The following is a 17,883-nucleotide window of genomic DNA, read 5'->3' as shown; positions in this document are numbered from 1 at the left end:
TGTTGTGCGGTGGCGATAGCAGTTTTGTGTGCAAGCACCCGATTTTCACATTGTAGAGCTCGAATTTCTCGAGCCACTCCATTTATTCCATCGACAGTTCTGTCTCGTGCGTATTGAGAATGTGCCGCTCCACTGATTTCAGCCCGGATAATGCAAGCAATATTTTCGATGTCTTCTTCCAGTGGTTTACTCGGATGAGCATTGGTGTGAGTTAAAGAATGTAAACGTAAGATAACTTTTTCCATTCCGATTACTTGTTTGTAGCTTTGTTCTGATGAATTACAATATTTCTGGTTAGTTGTAATTTAAACAAAGTCAAATTGTTGTTCGACGTCACGAATTCTTTCTATTCCACTATTGTTAGTCAGGTAACGTTGAGCGAGCTGTTTCCACAAGCCTTAGTTTGCACTGTGGAACTTCTCTTAACGTTTCTTTCCAGACAATGGTCACTAATTTGTGAGAAACGAATCCGTTGATCCCTCCCGGTATATCGCCAATGGGTGAGCTTATCGTACAGTTAGCGCACTCAGTTTCTAAAGTAACTTCTTCTAATCAACAGTTGATCAGCTGTTCAGCTGTGATTTGTAGCCAGCTACTCTGCACGTTTGGAAAACGTTCGAACGACCACTTATTGTTTCCTAAGTAGTTTATGCTTTTGCCATGGCACAATCAAGATTCTTGCATTTTTTTCACATGCATGTGCATTGACTTCTATTGGCAATCTTGATTGACTTGGAGTTTGCCAACCCCAGAAGTCAGTATAGATGTGTTTCTTTTCCAGCCACATGGTACAGGAATGGCCAACAAAACGAGTGATTTGGGGAAGAGTAGAATAGACATCATAATATACTGGAAAAGCGGGAAGGGGGCATATTTGATAATCACAGACATCGCTAGTGAATTTTAGGAAACCTTTTGGCTGAAAAGTCGTACAATTGCAAATAGTATTGTTAAGAGCATGGAGGCAACAGAAAAACGGTATGATGAGGAGAGGTAGAACACATAATCTATGAGAAAAGTAATTTCAAAATCATTTTTAGGGATCCCTTTTATGAATTATTAAGATTGCTAATACAAAGTTTTTTTTTATGATTTATTTATTTTTTATTTATTTTTTTTTAACAGAGTGCTCTAAGGGATATTGTTCAACGATTACTAAAAATTAAAGAAATCCGTTAATACACAATAATTAGAATTTAATCACGGCTTAAAGATAGTTTAAGTGATTCTAACGTGATTTTAAAAAACAGCAATACATTTTCAGAATTTTACGGCTGGTTTTAAAAGATTCCAAGGACGTAAACCGAGGCGACGCTCTGGTTGTATGGGTAAGGTTGACGCCTCTGGGATTGGGTTGGAAGGTAACGAAATTGTTGGTGAAGTAATCATTAAATTTTCAGTAGGAGGAATTGTGGGTGGGAGTCTCATCAAATTTTGAGTAGAAGTTTTTTTTCACAAGGAATTTGTTCTAACTCAGATTGAAGGTTTGTTTCTAGGGGTGAAGGGGAAGTTTTGAGTTCATCTGCGGTTTCTTGTACGAATTTTTCGGCCTGTTTCTCAATTCTTACATCTAAAAAGTCGACACCTGGTTCGTCTTTCCAGATAATTCACTCAAATAGGGGTTTTATTCGATTTACATGTACAAGTTGAGTTTGTTTTCCTACGTCTTGTTGTATTTCTACAGTACTGTTGTTGCTTACTTTCAAAATTCGAAAAAGGCCTATAAGACGTGGAATGAGTTTTTTACTAATTCCCGTCAAGGGCGCTCGCATATCCAGTAAAACTTTATCTCCTACGTTAAATTTTTGCTCTTTTACGCGTTTATCGTACTGGGCTTTTTGTTGTTCTTGAGCTTGGGAAAGATTGATTTTGACAAGCTGAAAGGCTTTGTGCAAGCGTTTCATTGTTTGACTTTTATAGTCTGAGGGAGTAACTATTACTGGGGGAAGAGTACGGAAGGAACTGATCAATCGGCATGACTGGATCACGACCGTGATTTAGAAAATATTGAGTCTCAAGTGTTGACGAGTGGACAGAATTATTATAAGCGATAACAGCGGGGCCTAAAATATCCTCCTACTGCTAAAATCCATTCTCCAAATATTTTCTTATCATTTCAACAACAGTTTTGTTGAATCGCTCTGTTTGCCCATTAGTCTGAGGGTGATACGCTTTTGTTTTCATGCGTTTAATGTTTAAAGCTTTAGAAAGCACAGAAAATAATTCAGAAGTAAAATTACTGCCTCAATCGGTAATTATTGCTTTTGGGTGACCATAATATAAAAAATTTTGATCTACTAAGGCTTTGCTAGTACTGAGGGCGGTACAGTTAGTAAGAGGAATGACTTCTATCCATTTAGAAAAGTAATCCGTGATTACTAATATATAATTGTTTCCTTGAAGTGAGTGAGGTTTGATTGGACCTAGAAAATTTAAGCCCAATACTTCAAAAGGTCTTGTAGCGAGGTCTAATGGATTGAGATAGGCTTTCGCACTGTGCACTCGACGTCCCAGCGCACAAGGTTCACAAGAAGTGCAATATTCCTTAACATCCCGTAACATGGTAGGCCAATAGTATTTGTCCCTTAGACGAAGGAATGTTCACCTAGTTGCAATATGTCCTGACAATGGGGAATCATGGTATTCTTGTAAAAGTTGCTTTCTAAGAGAAAGCGGAACAACCACTTAACACTGTTTAAAGTTTCTTCTTTTCACTAACGTAGGTTAGTAGTGTTTACATAAAAGACCATCTTCAACAAAGAAATAATCTATTTCACTGACCCAAGAAGGCATCGGGCCATCTTCTTTTTTCCAAGGTTCATTTTGTTCCAAAAACGTAACGATCGCCTTGTACAGAGAGTCTTTCTGCTGTTCTTGACACATTACGTTGTTGTCTGCAGGAATGACAGATATTAGATTCATCAGTATTCTTGAAAAAAAATCAGCATTCTCGTGTACTCGACCTGGTTGGTACTGAACAATCAACTTCATATTAGATAACAAAATTTCCCATCTACCTTGTCACCCTGTTTCGTCTTTAAAAGTCTGAAACCATTGAAGAGGCCTGTGATCGCTTACAATAACAAAAGGTTGATCTTGTAAGTAATGTCAGAAACGGTTTATCCCGAACACTACTGCTGCGGCCTCTTTTTCTATTGTCGAATACTTGATTTCCCCTTTATTGAGATGTCTGCTTGCATAGGCTATAGGTTGGTCCTTTCCGTCTCTCATCTGAGAGAGGACGGCTCCTAAGCCATAGTTACTTAAGTCCGTGTAAATCAGAAATTCCTTCGAAAAATCCGGTTATATCACGATAGGTTCTGATATTAAACATTGTCGCAAGTACTCAAAAGCTGCAATTTCCTCTGTTTTCCAAGTTACACTATCAGTAGGTTTTCCTTTAGTCTGTGATAACAAGGGGTGGGCGACGGTAGAGAAATTTTTTACAAATCGTCTGTAGTAACTGGCTAGTCCCAAAAAAAAATTGTAATTCTTTGACTGTACCAGGTCTTTTGTAATTCACAATGGTTTGAATTTTAACAGAGTCTGGTTTTATTCCTTCAGTCGTGATTACACTTGTCCAAGATAAGAAACAGATTGCGCTAAAAATTCACATTTTGACTACTTCATTTTTAGGTGCGCGTTTTCTAAGACGGAAAACACAGTATTTAAATTGGTAAAATGCTCTTTGATTGTTCTTGAAAGAATTATTATGTTGTCAAGATAAACGAGACAAATCTTTCCAATAACTCTTCGTAAAACTGAATTCATTAGTCTTTGAAACGTTCCATGGGTGTTGGTTAAACCAACCGCCAAACGATTCCATTCGTACAAATTGTCATCGACTATGAAGGCTGTTTTTTCTTTGGATTCCTCCTCGAGCTCAATTTTCCAATATCTGGAGGCAAGATCCAATGTGGAAAAATTCCTGTGTCCCACCAGTAAATCTAAAACGTCGTCAATACGAGGTAAAAGAAAAGAATCTTTTTTGTAATTTCTTTTAATTTTCTAAAATCTACACACAAACGGACATCCCCTGTTTTCACCGATATCCCCTGTTCTCACTGAAGCACAGATAATTACCAAAATTACTTGTACTCTTCCTCCCAGTTTTAGGCCACTCTTATCTGCATGGGAGAATCTAGAGACAAGCAAGAAAACTTTACAGCTTCTCACAACTCGTCTTATCAAAGAAGAAAGTATGAATAAAGTTTTTGGAGATAGCAGCTCGTCAGATGCAGCCTTTTTTTCCAAACAGTCTGGTTTTAAGCTCAAAGCTGATGCAAGTAAGATGTCTAATAAGCAAGTAAGATTCAAGAGGAAGTGTAACTATTGTACTGAAGAAGGCCATATTGAAGAAAGATGCTGGCAGAAATCTTTTGACTTGAAAATGGCCCAGTCACTCAAATTGCATGGTGACGAAACGCAAGCCAAATTCGCCCACCATATGTCTCCTACTCGCAAAGAAGAATCACATCAAGACTGGTCTGGTGACTATGCTTTTCGTTCCTATAGTTTCTTCTCAAAAATTAAAAGGCGTAACTGGATTGCTGATTCTGGAGCGTCAAGGCATATGTCTGATCAAGAATGGTGTTTTACGAACTATGTGCCCGTGAAAGCAGGAACCTGGCCTGTTTCCGGAATAGGAGAGGTTTCCCAACCTTTACAAGTTGCTGGTTATGGTGACGTCCCGGTTATGTGTTGTGTAGACGGAAGCTACAATCGAGGAGTCCTTCAAAAGGTTTTGCACATCCCTAAACTCGGTGTCAACCTATTTAGCATCAAGGCAGCCACTAGTCAAGGATTTAAAGCTGTCTTTACAGACTGTAGAGTTGAATTGATCAAGAACGGTGCAGTTCGTTTAGCCGGAATGAGTAATGATAATGATCTGTACACTCTAGATGTCATCAGCTGTCATGGGAAGTCAATCACACTCGAACCCAAGATGGAATCTTTCTCAGCCCTGGCGAAATCGACACCCCAATCAGTACACCTCTGGCATCGACGCCTCGGTCATGTTGCAGTTTCTACAATAAAGAAGATGGCTGAAAATCTCATGGCTGATGGACTTGTTCTCAGCGAAGATTTTAAAAAGGACATCGTGTGTGAAGGGTGTATTTATGGAAAACATCACCGTCTCTCTTTCCCGACCGGTGGTCGAACTAGAGGCAAGAAAATTGGTGACCTCATTCACTCAGATGTCTGTGGACCGGTATCAATCCCCTCCCCTGGTGGTGCCAAGTATTTTGTAACCTTCAAAGATGACTACAGTAGCTATAATGTCATTCACTTCATCAAACAAAAATCTGAAGTTTTTGAACTCCTCAAGCAATTTGTGAAAAGAGTCAAAGTTGAAATAGGCAATGAAGTTGTCTGTCTAAGAAGTGACAATGGTGGTGAATATGTTGGCAAAGAGTTTGAAACATGGCTTCTCAAGAATGGCATACGCCATGAAACAACCGTTCCATATACCCCAGAACAAAATGGCGTGTCCGAGAGACTCAACAGGACGGTACTAGAATCGGCTAGAAGTATGCTTCATTTCTCTTCTTTACCTTTAGAGCTCTGGGCGGAAGCATCTTACTGTGCCGTTTATCTACTCAACCGGGTGGCGACCAGATCCGTTGAGGGAAAAACTCCATATGAAGTATGGATGGGAGTCAAACCGAATGTTTTCACGTCAGAGTTTTTGGATCCACGGTGTATTTGCACATTCCAAAAGAAAAAAGAAGCATGTTTGATCCCAAGGCAGTTAAATGTCATCATGTGGGCTACTGTGAAACTCAAAAAGCCTTTAGAGCCTGGGACCCTGTAAGTCGTAAAGTTTTGATTTCCAGGGATGTTGTTTTTCAAGAATTAGATGATCGGGCAGTTGAGATCGAGCAGCCAAATAGTATTTTTGAGCTTGTGGCCAATTCCTGTTTTGAAGAGGAAATGAGACTGCCTCAAGCCTCACAACTCGATGTCTCCATTCAATCAGAGAACATTCAAGATGAACCGGTTTTATCCATAGAGTCGCAAGAAGTGGAAACTTCCAACCCCAGCCGTGAAGAAGCTAACACGAAAGAGTTGGCCGGCAACCCTAGAACTGGTGAAACGCAAGAACCTTCCCTTGGACGAAGAATTCGGAGACCACCGGTAAGGTGGATTGACGAGTCTACAAACAAGTTCTACACAAAATTCGCTGCAGTGGGTGCCGTGGAAGAGCCGACAAATTTCAGGAGCGCCATGGAATCCCCTCAAGCAGACCAATGGGAGATTGCGATGGAAGAGGAAATGGATTCTTTGATAAATAACGAAACCTGGACGCTGACGAACCTGCCACCTGGTCGACAAGCCATTCAAAACAGATGGGTGTACAAGTTGAAGCTAGATGGAGAAGGAAAAATTCGTCGTTTCAAAGCCAGGCTTGTCGCCAAGGGCTTTACGCAGCGCCCCAGAATTGATTTTCATGAAACCTTTTCTCCTGTTGTGAAGTCCCAGCCAAAAATCTGAGACAATTAATTGTACAAGTTTACAATGAATCGCATACTAGTATAATTAATGATATATTAGCCTGATTTTATCATACTAGTTTGCATTAAGTATGATCATAAAGTAACAATATGCAATTTAATACATGCTAATAAAACAGAAGCAATTAATTATGCTAGTTTTCAATAAATCGCATACTATCAAAATTAATTATTTGTTACTTTACAAACTGGTAATAAAATGTGATAAAAAAGTAATATTATGCAGTTTGATACAAGGCGGAGGCAATTATTGCTTAATGTATATATTATTAGAAGTCAATTATTATGAGTTATATTATAGTTTTCAATAGATCGTGTTTCACACCGATGAAACAAAAGTTAACATAGTGCATAGATATGATTAGTGCGTAAAATTTTGGAAAATTATTATATGACTGTTAAAAAGGATATAATTCTTTCGGGGTTAGCAACCCAGGAATAATGAGAAAAAGCAAAATTTTTACATTTTCTCAAATTTTTGGGGGTGTTTATACCATTCATTATATTATCAAATAATGTCCCATAATTTTTTTGGACTTGTGAACGCCTGAACCGAATAAACGAGATTATACCCAGAATATTTTATGGACTTGGAAAGTTGGGAAGAACCAATTTTTCAGGGTATTTTTATTTTGTTTAGCCACTTCTATTCCAAGTATCCGCATAAATACGAAAGTTTAACTTTATAATGTCGATTTATCTGTTTCAAATTATTATGTTAATTCAATTAAGTTAAGTTATCATTATAAATTTCACAAAATCAATTTTTATGAATCGTTGATGTTCGAAAACCAAATTCTATCACGTAAAATCAAATGTTTCCAAATATTAAAAAAATCTCCAAAATTTTTCTATCACCTAACGCACTTGAATCGAATTTGGATAGATATTTCTTGAGTCAATTACTATCGAAGGTGGCACAGTTGGTAGCACGTACGGATACCGACATATAGTTCCGTAGTTCGATACGCATGGAGTACAATTCTTCCATGTTTCAATTTATTATTTTACTTATGCTAGTATACCACAAGTGGGACACAATTCATTATTCTTTTTATCTAAAAATTATATTTTAGACTTTAGTATGATTCAATACATAATTTATATCGTCCTAAAGTGTGCCAATATAAACATGTATTAAAACATGCATTTAATTGTGTCGGATTTTTGCCTGGGGTATGAATCTTAACGTGCCATTCTTTCCATAGCTGCTGTGTTGGACCTCGAGATGCTACAGCTCGATGTTAAGACTGCATTTTTGATTGTAGATTTGGACGAAGACCTATACATGGTTCAACCCGAAGGATTCATTTCTCCTGGTCATGAAGAAAAAGTGTGCAAGTTAAAGCGTAGCCTGTATGGACTTAAACAGGCTTCTAGAGCCTGGAATCTAAAGTTTCACAGTTTTCTCACTAGTTTTGGTTTTGTCCGCAGCAGTGCAGATCAGTGTGTTTACGTTCTAAAAGAAGAAAAATGCCTAACAGTGATCGCGATCTGGGTCGACGACGGCTTAGTCTGTAGTAGTCATCCCTCAAAACTTGCCAGTGTGGTGGATTTTCTAGCCAAACAATTTGAAATGACGTCTGGTCCTGCCGATTGTTTTGTGGGGATTCAGATAGTTCGACACAGATTGAAGAAAACTATTCAGATTTCTCAAGAAAACTACATCAAGCGACTTCTTGAAAAATTTCGCCTATCTGACTGCAGCACACGCGTCGTCCCTGCGGATCCGTTTACGCGTCTATAAAAAATCTTGGATGCGACTCGTCTACCTGTCAAACGTTGTTGGAGCCATTTCGTGAAGCTGTCGGCTCTCTTATTTATGCTGTCACTTGTACCCGACCTGATATTGCATTCGCTGTCAGCCAGGTTTCACAGTTTCCTAGTTCTCCAACAAAGGCTCACTGGGACGCCGTTAAACGTATTTTCTCGTACCTGAAGAGGACCCTGAATTATGGAATCATTTTTGGAAATTCTGACTCTCAAAATGAGCTCCTGGCCTACACCGATGCAGATTTTGCTTCAAATCTCGATGACAGGCGTTCGACGACTGGAGTTGTTCTGCTGCTAAATGGAGGCCCCGTGAGCTGGAAAAGTCAAAAGCAAAAGTGTGTCTCATAATCAACCACTGAATCCGAATTTGTGGCTGCTGCCACGGCCGCCAAAGAAGTGGTATGGATGATACGTCTTCTTCAAGATCTTCGTCTGCCGCAATCTGCACCTACTACTCTATTTTGTGACAATCAGTCTTCAATAAAGCTTGTTAAGAATGCGGATTTTCATCAGCGAACGAAACACATCGATGTTAAATTTCATTTCATCCGCGCTCTGCAAGAGGAACAGGTTATTGACGTCACCTACATTAATACTGATGTGCAGCTGGCCGACATTCTGACGAAAGCCCTTAATGGACCAAGATTTACAAAATTGAGAGAAGAGATTAATATTACTGTCCATGATTGTTAAAAAGTTTATTGCCTATGCTTGAGTGGGTGTGTTGAAAAAGGAGGCAAGCAGAGGCTTCTTTATTATGATGCCCGTATTCCTTTTTGTCGTCTGAATACTCATGTCATGTTCATGTCAAATGTGTTCTCTCTCTATGTCATCTCAGTTGCAATAAAGGTAATCACGCTGGAACTAAATTGTCCTGTCATATATTTTATTGGGCAATTTCAACAGTGTTCGGATATTTGATGACTAGCATGCTAGTCACAAAATCTTGTAGGAAAAGAAGTAAATAAAATTTACTTGATAGCTTATTGTTTATTTAACACTAGAAAATTTTTTCGTAGCTTTATTTTATTTTTACTACCCCATTTCCCTATCCGCGCTACACACCATTCGCCAGAAGACGCTGGGTTAAATGGCTCCAGCGTTCGGATACTAAGGGCGGGTACTGTACATGCTTGGAATTTTTACACTTCGTCCCCTTGACGCAAGTGGTTGTGTATGTAAAGGGGTTGAGGTAAGATATGAAGGCTGAGAGCTAGTTGTAAAAACTGGCTGTCCATTATGCTTCGTTTTCTGAGAGGAATTAATGCAACGTTTAGTATTCGTTAGAACGTGTTGCACAATACAATCAGCTGCTTTAGAGGCATCCTCATAATCCATTCCGGATTCCATCAAACGGCTCAATTCTTTTACGTATATTTTTATGGACATGTCTTAGTTTGTTTCTTCTGACGGTTTGTTTTGCATGATTTATTTTGACTGGTCAACGATCGACGCTGTACTAAAGGAGACTTTCCGACCTTGTAGTCCTTGATGAGGTAAAAAGCTACACGGAGTGGACGACGCTAACTGTGATTGAGGAGTTTGAGTATTCATACTTGACTGTGAATGATTAACCGCCGGACACGTGATTGTTGTTGTACTAGGGGTTGATTTAAGACAATCTAAAGGAATCTGTTCAACTTGCGTGTGGATTTCCGCTCTTACAATTTTGGTGGTTACGCTGTTTTTAGAAGTTTCCTCCTCAGTTTCGATTGTTACTAAAGATTGGGGCATTAAGTCTGATTCTGAGCTACTTGTTGTTCTTCCGAATGCACTGATTAATACTCTGAATCGGTACTTTCGTAGTATGAACTTAGACCACAGTGTTTAAAGAGTTCAATTGGTGTCAAAATTGTGGGCTCGGTTAAGAGTAATGCTCTTAACGCTGTTCCTACTTCTTTGTTTGTTAACTCAGTTTTTGTTTTTATTTTGAAACAAATACTGCAATTCAAAAATAAGACCGTCAACAGGAATTTACGTTATTCTCGTATTTCCGTATTGATGATAAAACCATACCCGATCTTGGTTCTCTTCATTTATTAGTTCTGGATTTTGGAAATCTTAGAGATACTTCCTGTGTTTTCTACCCTATCTGTTGTTTTTTCAAGGTTCGTAATCACCCGAGCCTGTTCTAGAAGTTGATTATATGATAGCAATTTTCTTGTCTCCTCGCCTATCAGGGGTTCGACTACGGCTTCGTTTTGTTACGATTCTTGCATATTAAGTACTTCGTTCTACTGATCATCATTTCTCAATTCTTTAATTTCATTGGAATCAAGAAGATCAATATCGGATTGATGTGGGCTATTACTATCTAGTTCGACACCTAGATTTTCGTTATTTTTAAAAATTGAGGTCGACCTGCCTCCTGATCGTAAGGGAGTGAACCTTTCACGTACTGATCGAACAAATCTTTGTACAAGTGGCCCTTTTCTTACAGATCTTCTTTCTAAAGTGGTTTCTAAACCGCTATCCTCATTTGTTCTCATCTTTTCTAACGAACTAATTTCTAATAAAGCATTTTCTTTTATAACTATGAAAAGTTATCACAAATTTCAACCAAATAGAAAGCCAACAAACGAAGAGAATGCAATAAGTAACACTTATTACCATAAAAATTTAAAACAAACAACAAAAGTAAAAACACACGCTATTCAGCTTAACACGGAAGCCGAGTTCGACTCCGCTGCCACCAAATGTAAGCTATTAATATTTTAACTAACTTTTTCATTGTCTTTTCTTATGAAGTATATTTTCAGTAGCACAAAAAATTGGGGAACAGCTCTAGAAGGAACTGAATTGTGAACGGTGTCTAGTCTATTTTCTATAGAACCAAAAGTTTTTATACGGGGTTCGTGAAGGTTGAGCAACAAGAAAATCTAGTTGAAACGTTTGAAGGGTAAGTCAGTCTGTAAGGCGTCAAAGGAAGAAATTACGTAGAAAACATGGTTGTATAAAAAAATATTGTTACGTAAGAATAAAGGGTAGGAAATAAATAAGGAAAAGAATAAAGAATAAATTTTTTTTGTTCTTTACAAGGGTGCGTTTTATCGTCATCTTTTTAGCTCAACCCAAAACTAAATTGAAAACAATCAGTATTTTTTCGTTAACCAATTCGTCACGGTCACGGTTGAGCTCGATTTCCGTTTTATGGTTAACAAAAAGTTCAACCAAGGTTGTGCTCGACCAAATTTTGCGAGCTCAATCACAAAAGTTCAACCACAGTCTATACTGTGGTTGAACTTAATTCAAGTTGGTTGACCCTCCCACCAGAGTCATAGAACCCTTGTTCATCCACTCCGAGAGAAACCGCTTCTCTTAGTTTTCTGCACTGTAAAGAGGACCAAATTCGCTGATCGATAATTCGATAGGCTAACTATCGATTTTAAACTTTACTGTAAGGGAGCTATGTTCGATTTTGAAAGCAAAGCAATGCACCGGTTTCATGAAGCTCTAAAAAGAATTCGACTTTAAAAAATAACTTGTTCAAACTTTTACAGTGTCGTCGAATCAACAAAGCTACCTGGTATAATAGACCGCAGCAACTCCTCCCAGCAACAGCAGCCCCACCCAGCAAGATGGTCGTCACGAATGCAACCTTCACTGGAGATAATAGTTTATGATAAAAGTAAAAGTTATTGTAAACCCCTCCCTTCTTAACCTTCAATCTTTTAGTATATAAGTGCATGGTTGTATCATCTTAAGTAGAGTTAGTTTACTGGCAAATACACAGTCTAGAAACTATTACATTTGGAGGTCCCAACGAGACTGTCAAGTTTACCAACGAGACTCTGGAAGAAAAGTTTCTGATTTGCGCTTCATTCGCCAGCTGCAAGTGTTTTACGCTTCTATCACCAAGTCTTCAAGCAACCGACATCGGAACACCATCGAGGTAAGCGAATGCCGTTTGATTCACCTGTACAAAAGACTGCTCTCAACGAGAACAAACTACTACCTTTATACCCCGTACTACAAGAATCTGATTTAACCGACCAAGACCCAAACCTAAGTCACCATCGAGAACAATTTTTGGACCATTGGAAGACCTTAATAGACTTAGAATTTAAGCAAGACTTAGAAAGAAGTAAATCATACCAGACAATCTCAACAACTGAAAATATCCAACAGTTACAAACACAGAAACAAGAAGCAAGTCAGGCGACGTAAAATTCGCTGCATTTTTACACTTATTACCTTCTAGAACAAACTTTAAAAGTAACAGATGGTGTAACGGCAGAAACCATTGCAAATGCTACTAAAACACTCAAAGACGATATAGTCGTACAAGGTGGGAACACCAGAAAACTCGATAGTTTACTCCAACAGCTACACACATTGCACGGAAAAGAAAAAGAATTTTTGTTCGGTAACATCAGTGTATTGCAGAACGAGTCAGTAATTGCACTAATTGAAGATAAAAAGCAGATATCTACGCTAAAATTTGAACTTTCAAACGCGCAAAAACAATTGGAGAGTAACAAAGAGAAGGCAAAAAGTTCCAAATACACTTTAAGCAGTTCGTTAGAGCAACTTCAAGAAAACAACGAGGTTCTGAAAAACTCCCTTGAAAAAGCCAATTCCCGAATCGCCGACCTAGAACAAAACCTTGAAGCCACCTTAGCAACCGAGAGCCAATTGCAGAATCTTCTCAAAAGAAAAGAGGAAAACAACGCAGCTGTCGAGACCGAAGGGCAAGAAATAATTAACAAACTTGAAGGTGAGAAGACCAGACTGGTCCAGAAACTCAGCACTGCAGAAAACCAGATAAAACAAGTATCAGAAACAGCAGAGCAGCTCCAGAAAGAGATAAAAATTTTGGCAGACAGATTAAAAAAGGCTTCAACAGAGAAAATCAATTTAAAGAAAAACTTGCTAGATTTTACTTCGAAGAACAAGAATCTTGAAAAAGACCTTCAAGAACTACAAGATCGGGTACGAGGACAAGAAAATCCAATAATATTTCTAGAAAACCGGGTAAAAGAATACAAAAACTTCAAGTTAAATTAATCGAGACTGAAGACTCCAACGACTCAAGGCTAGACGAGGACGAACCAGGAGAAATAACCAAACTAGTGGGAGATATAAACGAACTGACCTTGCCGACAGACAGTAGAGACAAGTCACTCCACTACGAGCTAGAAATAGAACAAACAAACGATTTTGAACAAACAATAGAAAACCTCAAAACGCAAATAGAACACTTAAAAAAACAATCATCTATTTGGAGCAAGAAAATCAACAGCTAAAAAAGAAGGTCGACATGGGCGTAACACACGACGACGAGGACACTTCGGAAAAAACGTTCGCGAATAGCTGCAAGAAAAATCCCAAGGATAGCGATATTCCAGCAACTGAGCAGGACGACGAAGACGCAAAGAAAGTGAACAGGTACTTCACTCAGCCAATAGTGAAGGCCCTAGGAGAGCTATTCTCCAGAGAAGACAAAAAGGCAAATCCAATCTTTAAAGGAAAAAGCACTGATAAACTAATATCAGAGTGGCTACGCGGCACTGAGCACGTAGCACGGAACAACGAATGGGACGACAATCAAAAGATACGTTTTTTCTCTGATCGATTGAAAGGCGAAGCCTTTGAATGGCATGAAAACTACGCTGAGGAGGAAGGCGATGATCTAAATTACCAGGATTGGAAAGAAGCACTAATAACAAGATTTCAAGACACCTACGACTTAGCTACGCTAGAAAAAAACTTTCAAAATTAACTCAAAAACCGGAAAAAAACTGCAGAGCTTTCGTGTCAAGGTTAAATAATCTTTACGATACCATCGCTGGTAAAGAAGAAAGGGCTGACCATAACCAAACTATTATTGAAGGAAAATTACTAAACAAAGTGAAAAAGATGAGGGATAACAGAAAAAGCAAAATCCTACTACAAGGATTACTACCAAAGTATAAAGCAGAACTTTTTCTACGAATGCCAGAAAACACAGAAGACTTCGACGCATTATGTAAACAATTTTTCATTTCTGAAAAAATTCTACACACAAAAGAAGCTACAGACGACAAGGAGATGTCAGCTGTTATAGCAGGGAAAACGCATCACGAAAAACAACAAGACGATAAAATCCAACTACTTGAGCAAAAATCACTTGAAAAAAATCACAAGTATCTGTAGGAAACTGCAGTAAAGTAACTAACAAAGGCTAAGCATTCGAGTATACGTTTGATTTCACTATTAGACCATTCAACACTAACGCTTGCATCAAGGCAAACACAACGATGCTTATTCTACAGGAAAGCGCCAACACCAGTTCAATTTGGTGCTTCCAGTACCCCCACTCATCTACCGCCTTCTGCACGAAACTCCTACTCCCCCACCAACGACCGACCGTCGTTGCCTGACGGATGACACTCCGTCTACCCACGATCCCTAGATCGTCACCCACGACCACCTGCCGCTTCCCGAAGAACCCCTCTTCGTCCTAACTCCCGATTTTTCAATCGTTACCGGCGGTCATCTACCGCCGAGGAAGCAGGGAATTGCCCCCTTCCCTACCAACGACCGACCGTCGTTGCCTGACGGATGCCACTCCGTCTACCCACGATCCCTAGATCGTCACTTACGACCACCTGTCGCTTCCCGACGAACCCCTCTTCGTCCTAACTCCCGATTTTTCAATCGTTACCGGCGGTGATCTACCGCCTTGCAGCGCACCACTTTCCGCCTCTACACCCCCTTAATCACCACTAGGTCCCACCTACCTCCCGAGAAATTCTTATGGCCATCCCCGCGCTATCACACCCTAATCGCCCGTTACACGGCCGGTGCTGTGGCTTCGTACCCCAACAATTTAAGGCGCGTAGGCCAGTTGGGTCGACGACTCTCGGAAGCCCCTAACAGCCTCCGCATCCGCACAACTAGAGCACAATAGAATGAAACAGCGCAAAGACTTACCACAAGTTCTGCATCTCCACCATGTAGCACGGAGGAATAACGCTGAGACTCAAGTAGCGATTAAGATTGTATTCACTGTCGATGCGCTCACACACACACAGTACTAACAAACAGTTACAACTAGACTGGGGGCACAGCAAGGGACACACACAAGTATTTATGCACTAACGTAGACAGCAGCTACCGGGAGAAATATCTACTGACAAGACTGCCGGACATCTCGGGTAGAGTTGCGGTCAATAGCCGATACAGAAGCGCCGGACGTGACAACTAGTCCATGGGGCCTCAATAACCGCGACAATATTGATGTCAGAAAAACAGGATAATCAGATAGGAACCATGTTTTCATGGTTCGACACATAAAAAATTCTTATCCTATCTATTATCGGATTCATTATATTCATCGTATGCCTACGCATATTCATCATTTGTGACCCTTTCACAAGAATCATGGAAAAAATTTGTCAAACTAGAAGATTAAGACGATACGGAATCAATATGGAAGAAGCACACGAATTAACGTCAATGATCGCAAATTCAAACACTCAACCACCAGAAGAAATAATAGAACAACCATTCACTAGGATGACGGCTCCTACACCTCATACCATGGAAAGACCCACACAATCACGCCCAGCTCAACCAAGCGCACCGAAACAACGTAGTATTTACCCTATTATGGAAGAAAACTGGGAATCCGATCAAGCTCATAAATGCACAGGAAAACACACGACGTGCACTTACGTTGTGGGTTATGGAATGGTATGGGAAGACCTTTGCAGATGCTCAACGGAAACTGAATCTAAAAACAACTAACCTTTAAAAAAAAATTATAAAAATAGCAACAAGCAATAACAAGCAAACACAAAAACGAACGAAGACAGGAAAACAAAGAACCGACGTAAAAGAGCGTCAAGAAAGAACTAAAGGAAGAAAAGAGAAGAAAAGCATACAAGAAAAAAAATTGATTGAAATCTGTCGTAGCATTCCAGTAAAAAGGAACGTAGACCATCATTTATTAACTAACACTCTTATTAGCCTAAAGGCAACGAATAACGGTACAGGAAACATATCTTGTATTTTGTGTCTCTAACCATATACACATAGCCCAGCAAACAAGGAAAACGGTGAAGGAAAGAAAATAGGTTAAGCTGGTGACAGGTAAAAACAAGTTTTCATCTAGCCATTGTCACGCCACATGCCGAAAAGAAGTAAGGAGAAGAAGAAAATCAAATGACAAAGAGGAAAATTGGAGGACCAATTTCTTCTTGCCTAAGGGGGGAAGGAATGTAATAGACCGCAGCAACTCCTCCCAGCAACAGCAGCCCACCCAGCAAGAAGGTCGTCACGAATGCAACCTTCCCTGAGGATAATAGTTTATGATAAAAGTAAAAGTTATTGTAAACCCCTCCCTTCTTAACCTTCAATCTTTTGGTATATAAGTGCATGGTTGTATCATCTTAAGTAGAGTTAGTTTACTGGCAAATACACAGTCTAGAAACTATTACACTGGGATAAGGAAAATGGAATTACTTATTTCATAGTACCGAAAAATTCCTTTGAAAAGTGGAAAGATATCGTCCCGAATTTGAAGAAAGGATTTCGTTTGTGCACTCGTCATTTCGATGAATCGGATATCATAAAAGAATTACAAATGGGAAGTATATTTCACGAATACTTACGATGGCAGCTGAAAAAGGTGCGTGTCCCAAACGATTTCTACTCGACAGTGATTATCCTGAAGAAACAAGACAGAGCCAGCAAAAAAAAATTCTTCTGGATAAAACATTATATGGAAATGGACAGAAAAACTCAACACCCATTACAAAATGGTCTTTTGGAATGGCAAACCGTAATAAGTTTCATTTATTTTGTTTTAATTTTGTCTTGCAAAATGTATTTGTACTTTATCTAGTTTTGAACAGAGACGAATCTGCTGCCGTTTGTCCTGCTGGGAAATACAAGGATTTAGCTCCTGTACAAATTGATCTTGATTTGGCACAAGTAAACAATGCCATTACGGCCAAGGAATGTGCTGCACCAACCAGTTGCGAGGTAGTTCCTCCAATTCCACTTGACACTGGTATGTGATATATACTTGAACATTTATTATTCACGTCTCTAACATTAAATTTTGTTTTTAGATTTGAGTAGGCTCACAGGCAAATCTGCTGCTGTGTTGTCCGGCTGAGAAGTACGAGGATTTAGATCCTGTACAAATGGATCTTGATGTTGCTCAAGTAAACACCCAGATAGGAATTGTTGTCTCATAGTGGCTCCAAAGCCGTACCAATGGCACCGCTGGGACCAGTTCATCCCAATGGATGAACCAAGGGATTGGATGACCCAATCCAATCCCTTGAAAAAAGAAGTACTTCCGTTTTTCCGCTATATTTCGTTTGTCCCCCGTCGATGTCCCCAGCCCGTCCCATTTCTTTTCTTTTGGCTCTCTATCAACACTTAGAAAAATTCGTTATTATCATGTCTTTGTTCAGCGCGGGGAAATTTGCTCACTCCCTTTTACGACAGAGTTAACGTTTCGCTCACTAGATGGCTAGTACAATAAATGTTGTAAGCAGTTTCTATTATTTTGTAAAATAATTTTTTATTTGCTTATTTTTATTATTCTTCTTGCTGTAGATTTCTTATTTTTTATTGGTAATTTATGGAAAAAATATTT

The 17,883-nt window shown here is 39.2% G+C and overlaps 1 protein-coding gene across 1 annotated transcript; it reads left to right on the top strand.

Annotated features, from left to right (window-relative positions):
- Positions 1 to 16,689: 16,689 nt before the first annotated feature.
- LOC123475815 lies at positions 16,690 to 17,775 on the top strand. The gene is made up of 3 exons (XM_045178902.1): positions 16,690 to 17,055; positions 17,119 to 17,286; positions 17,348 to 17,775. The coding sequence occupies exons 1-3, from the start codon at positions 16,887 to 16,889 to the stop codon at positions 17,392 to 17,394; spliced, it is 384 nt and encodes a 127-aa protein (XP_045034837.1). The 5' UTR covers positions 16,690 to 16,886; the 3' UTR covers positions 17,395 to 17,775.
- Positions 17,776 to 17,883: the final 108 nt, after the last annotated feature.

This window comes from Daphnia magna, linkage group LG9, assembly GCF_020631705.1.
Source record: "Daphnia magna isolate NIES linkage group LG9, ASM2063170v1.1, whole genome shotgun sequence".
Classification (NCBI taxonomy): domain Eukaryota; kingdom Metazoa; phylum Arthropoda; class Branchiopoda; order Diplostraca; family Daphniidae; genus Daphnia; species Daphnia magna.
The sequence above is the reverse complement of the archived record's forward strand: the minus strand, read 5'-3'. Positions and strand labels throughout refer to the sequence as shown.

Bases quoted from the DNA above. Each gene is read 5' to 3' on its own strand.
- LOC123475815 (XM_045178902.1), top strand. From the start codon at position 16,887: ATGGCAGCTGAAAAAGGTGCGTGTCCCAAACGATTTCTACTCGACAGT. The intron at 17,056-17,118 runs GTAATAAGTTTC...TACTTTATCTAG, and splicing joins GTCTTTTGGAATGGCAAACC to TTTTGAACAGAGACGAATCT. The intron at 17,287-17,347 runs GTATGTGATATA...TTTTGTTTTTAG, and splicing joins TCCAATTCCACTTGACACTG to ATTTGAGTAGGCTCACAGGC.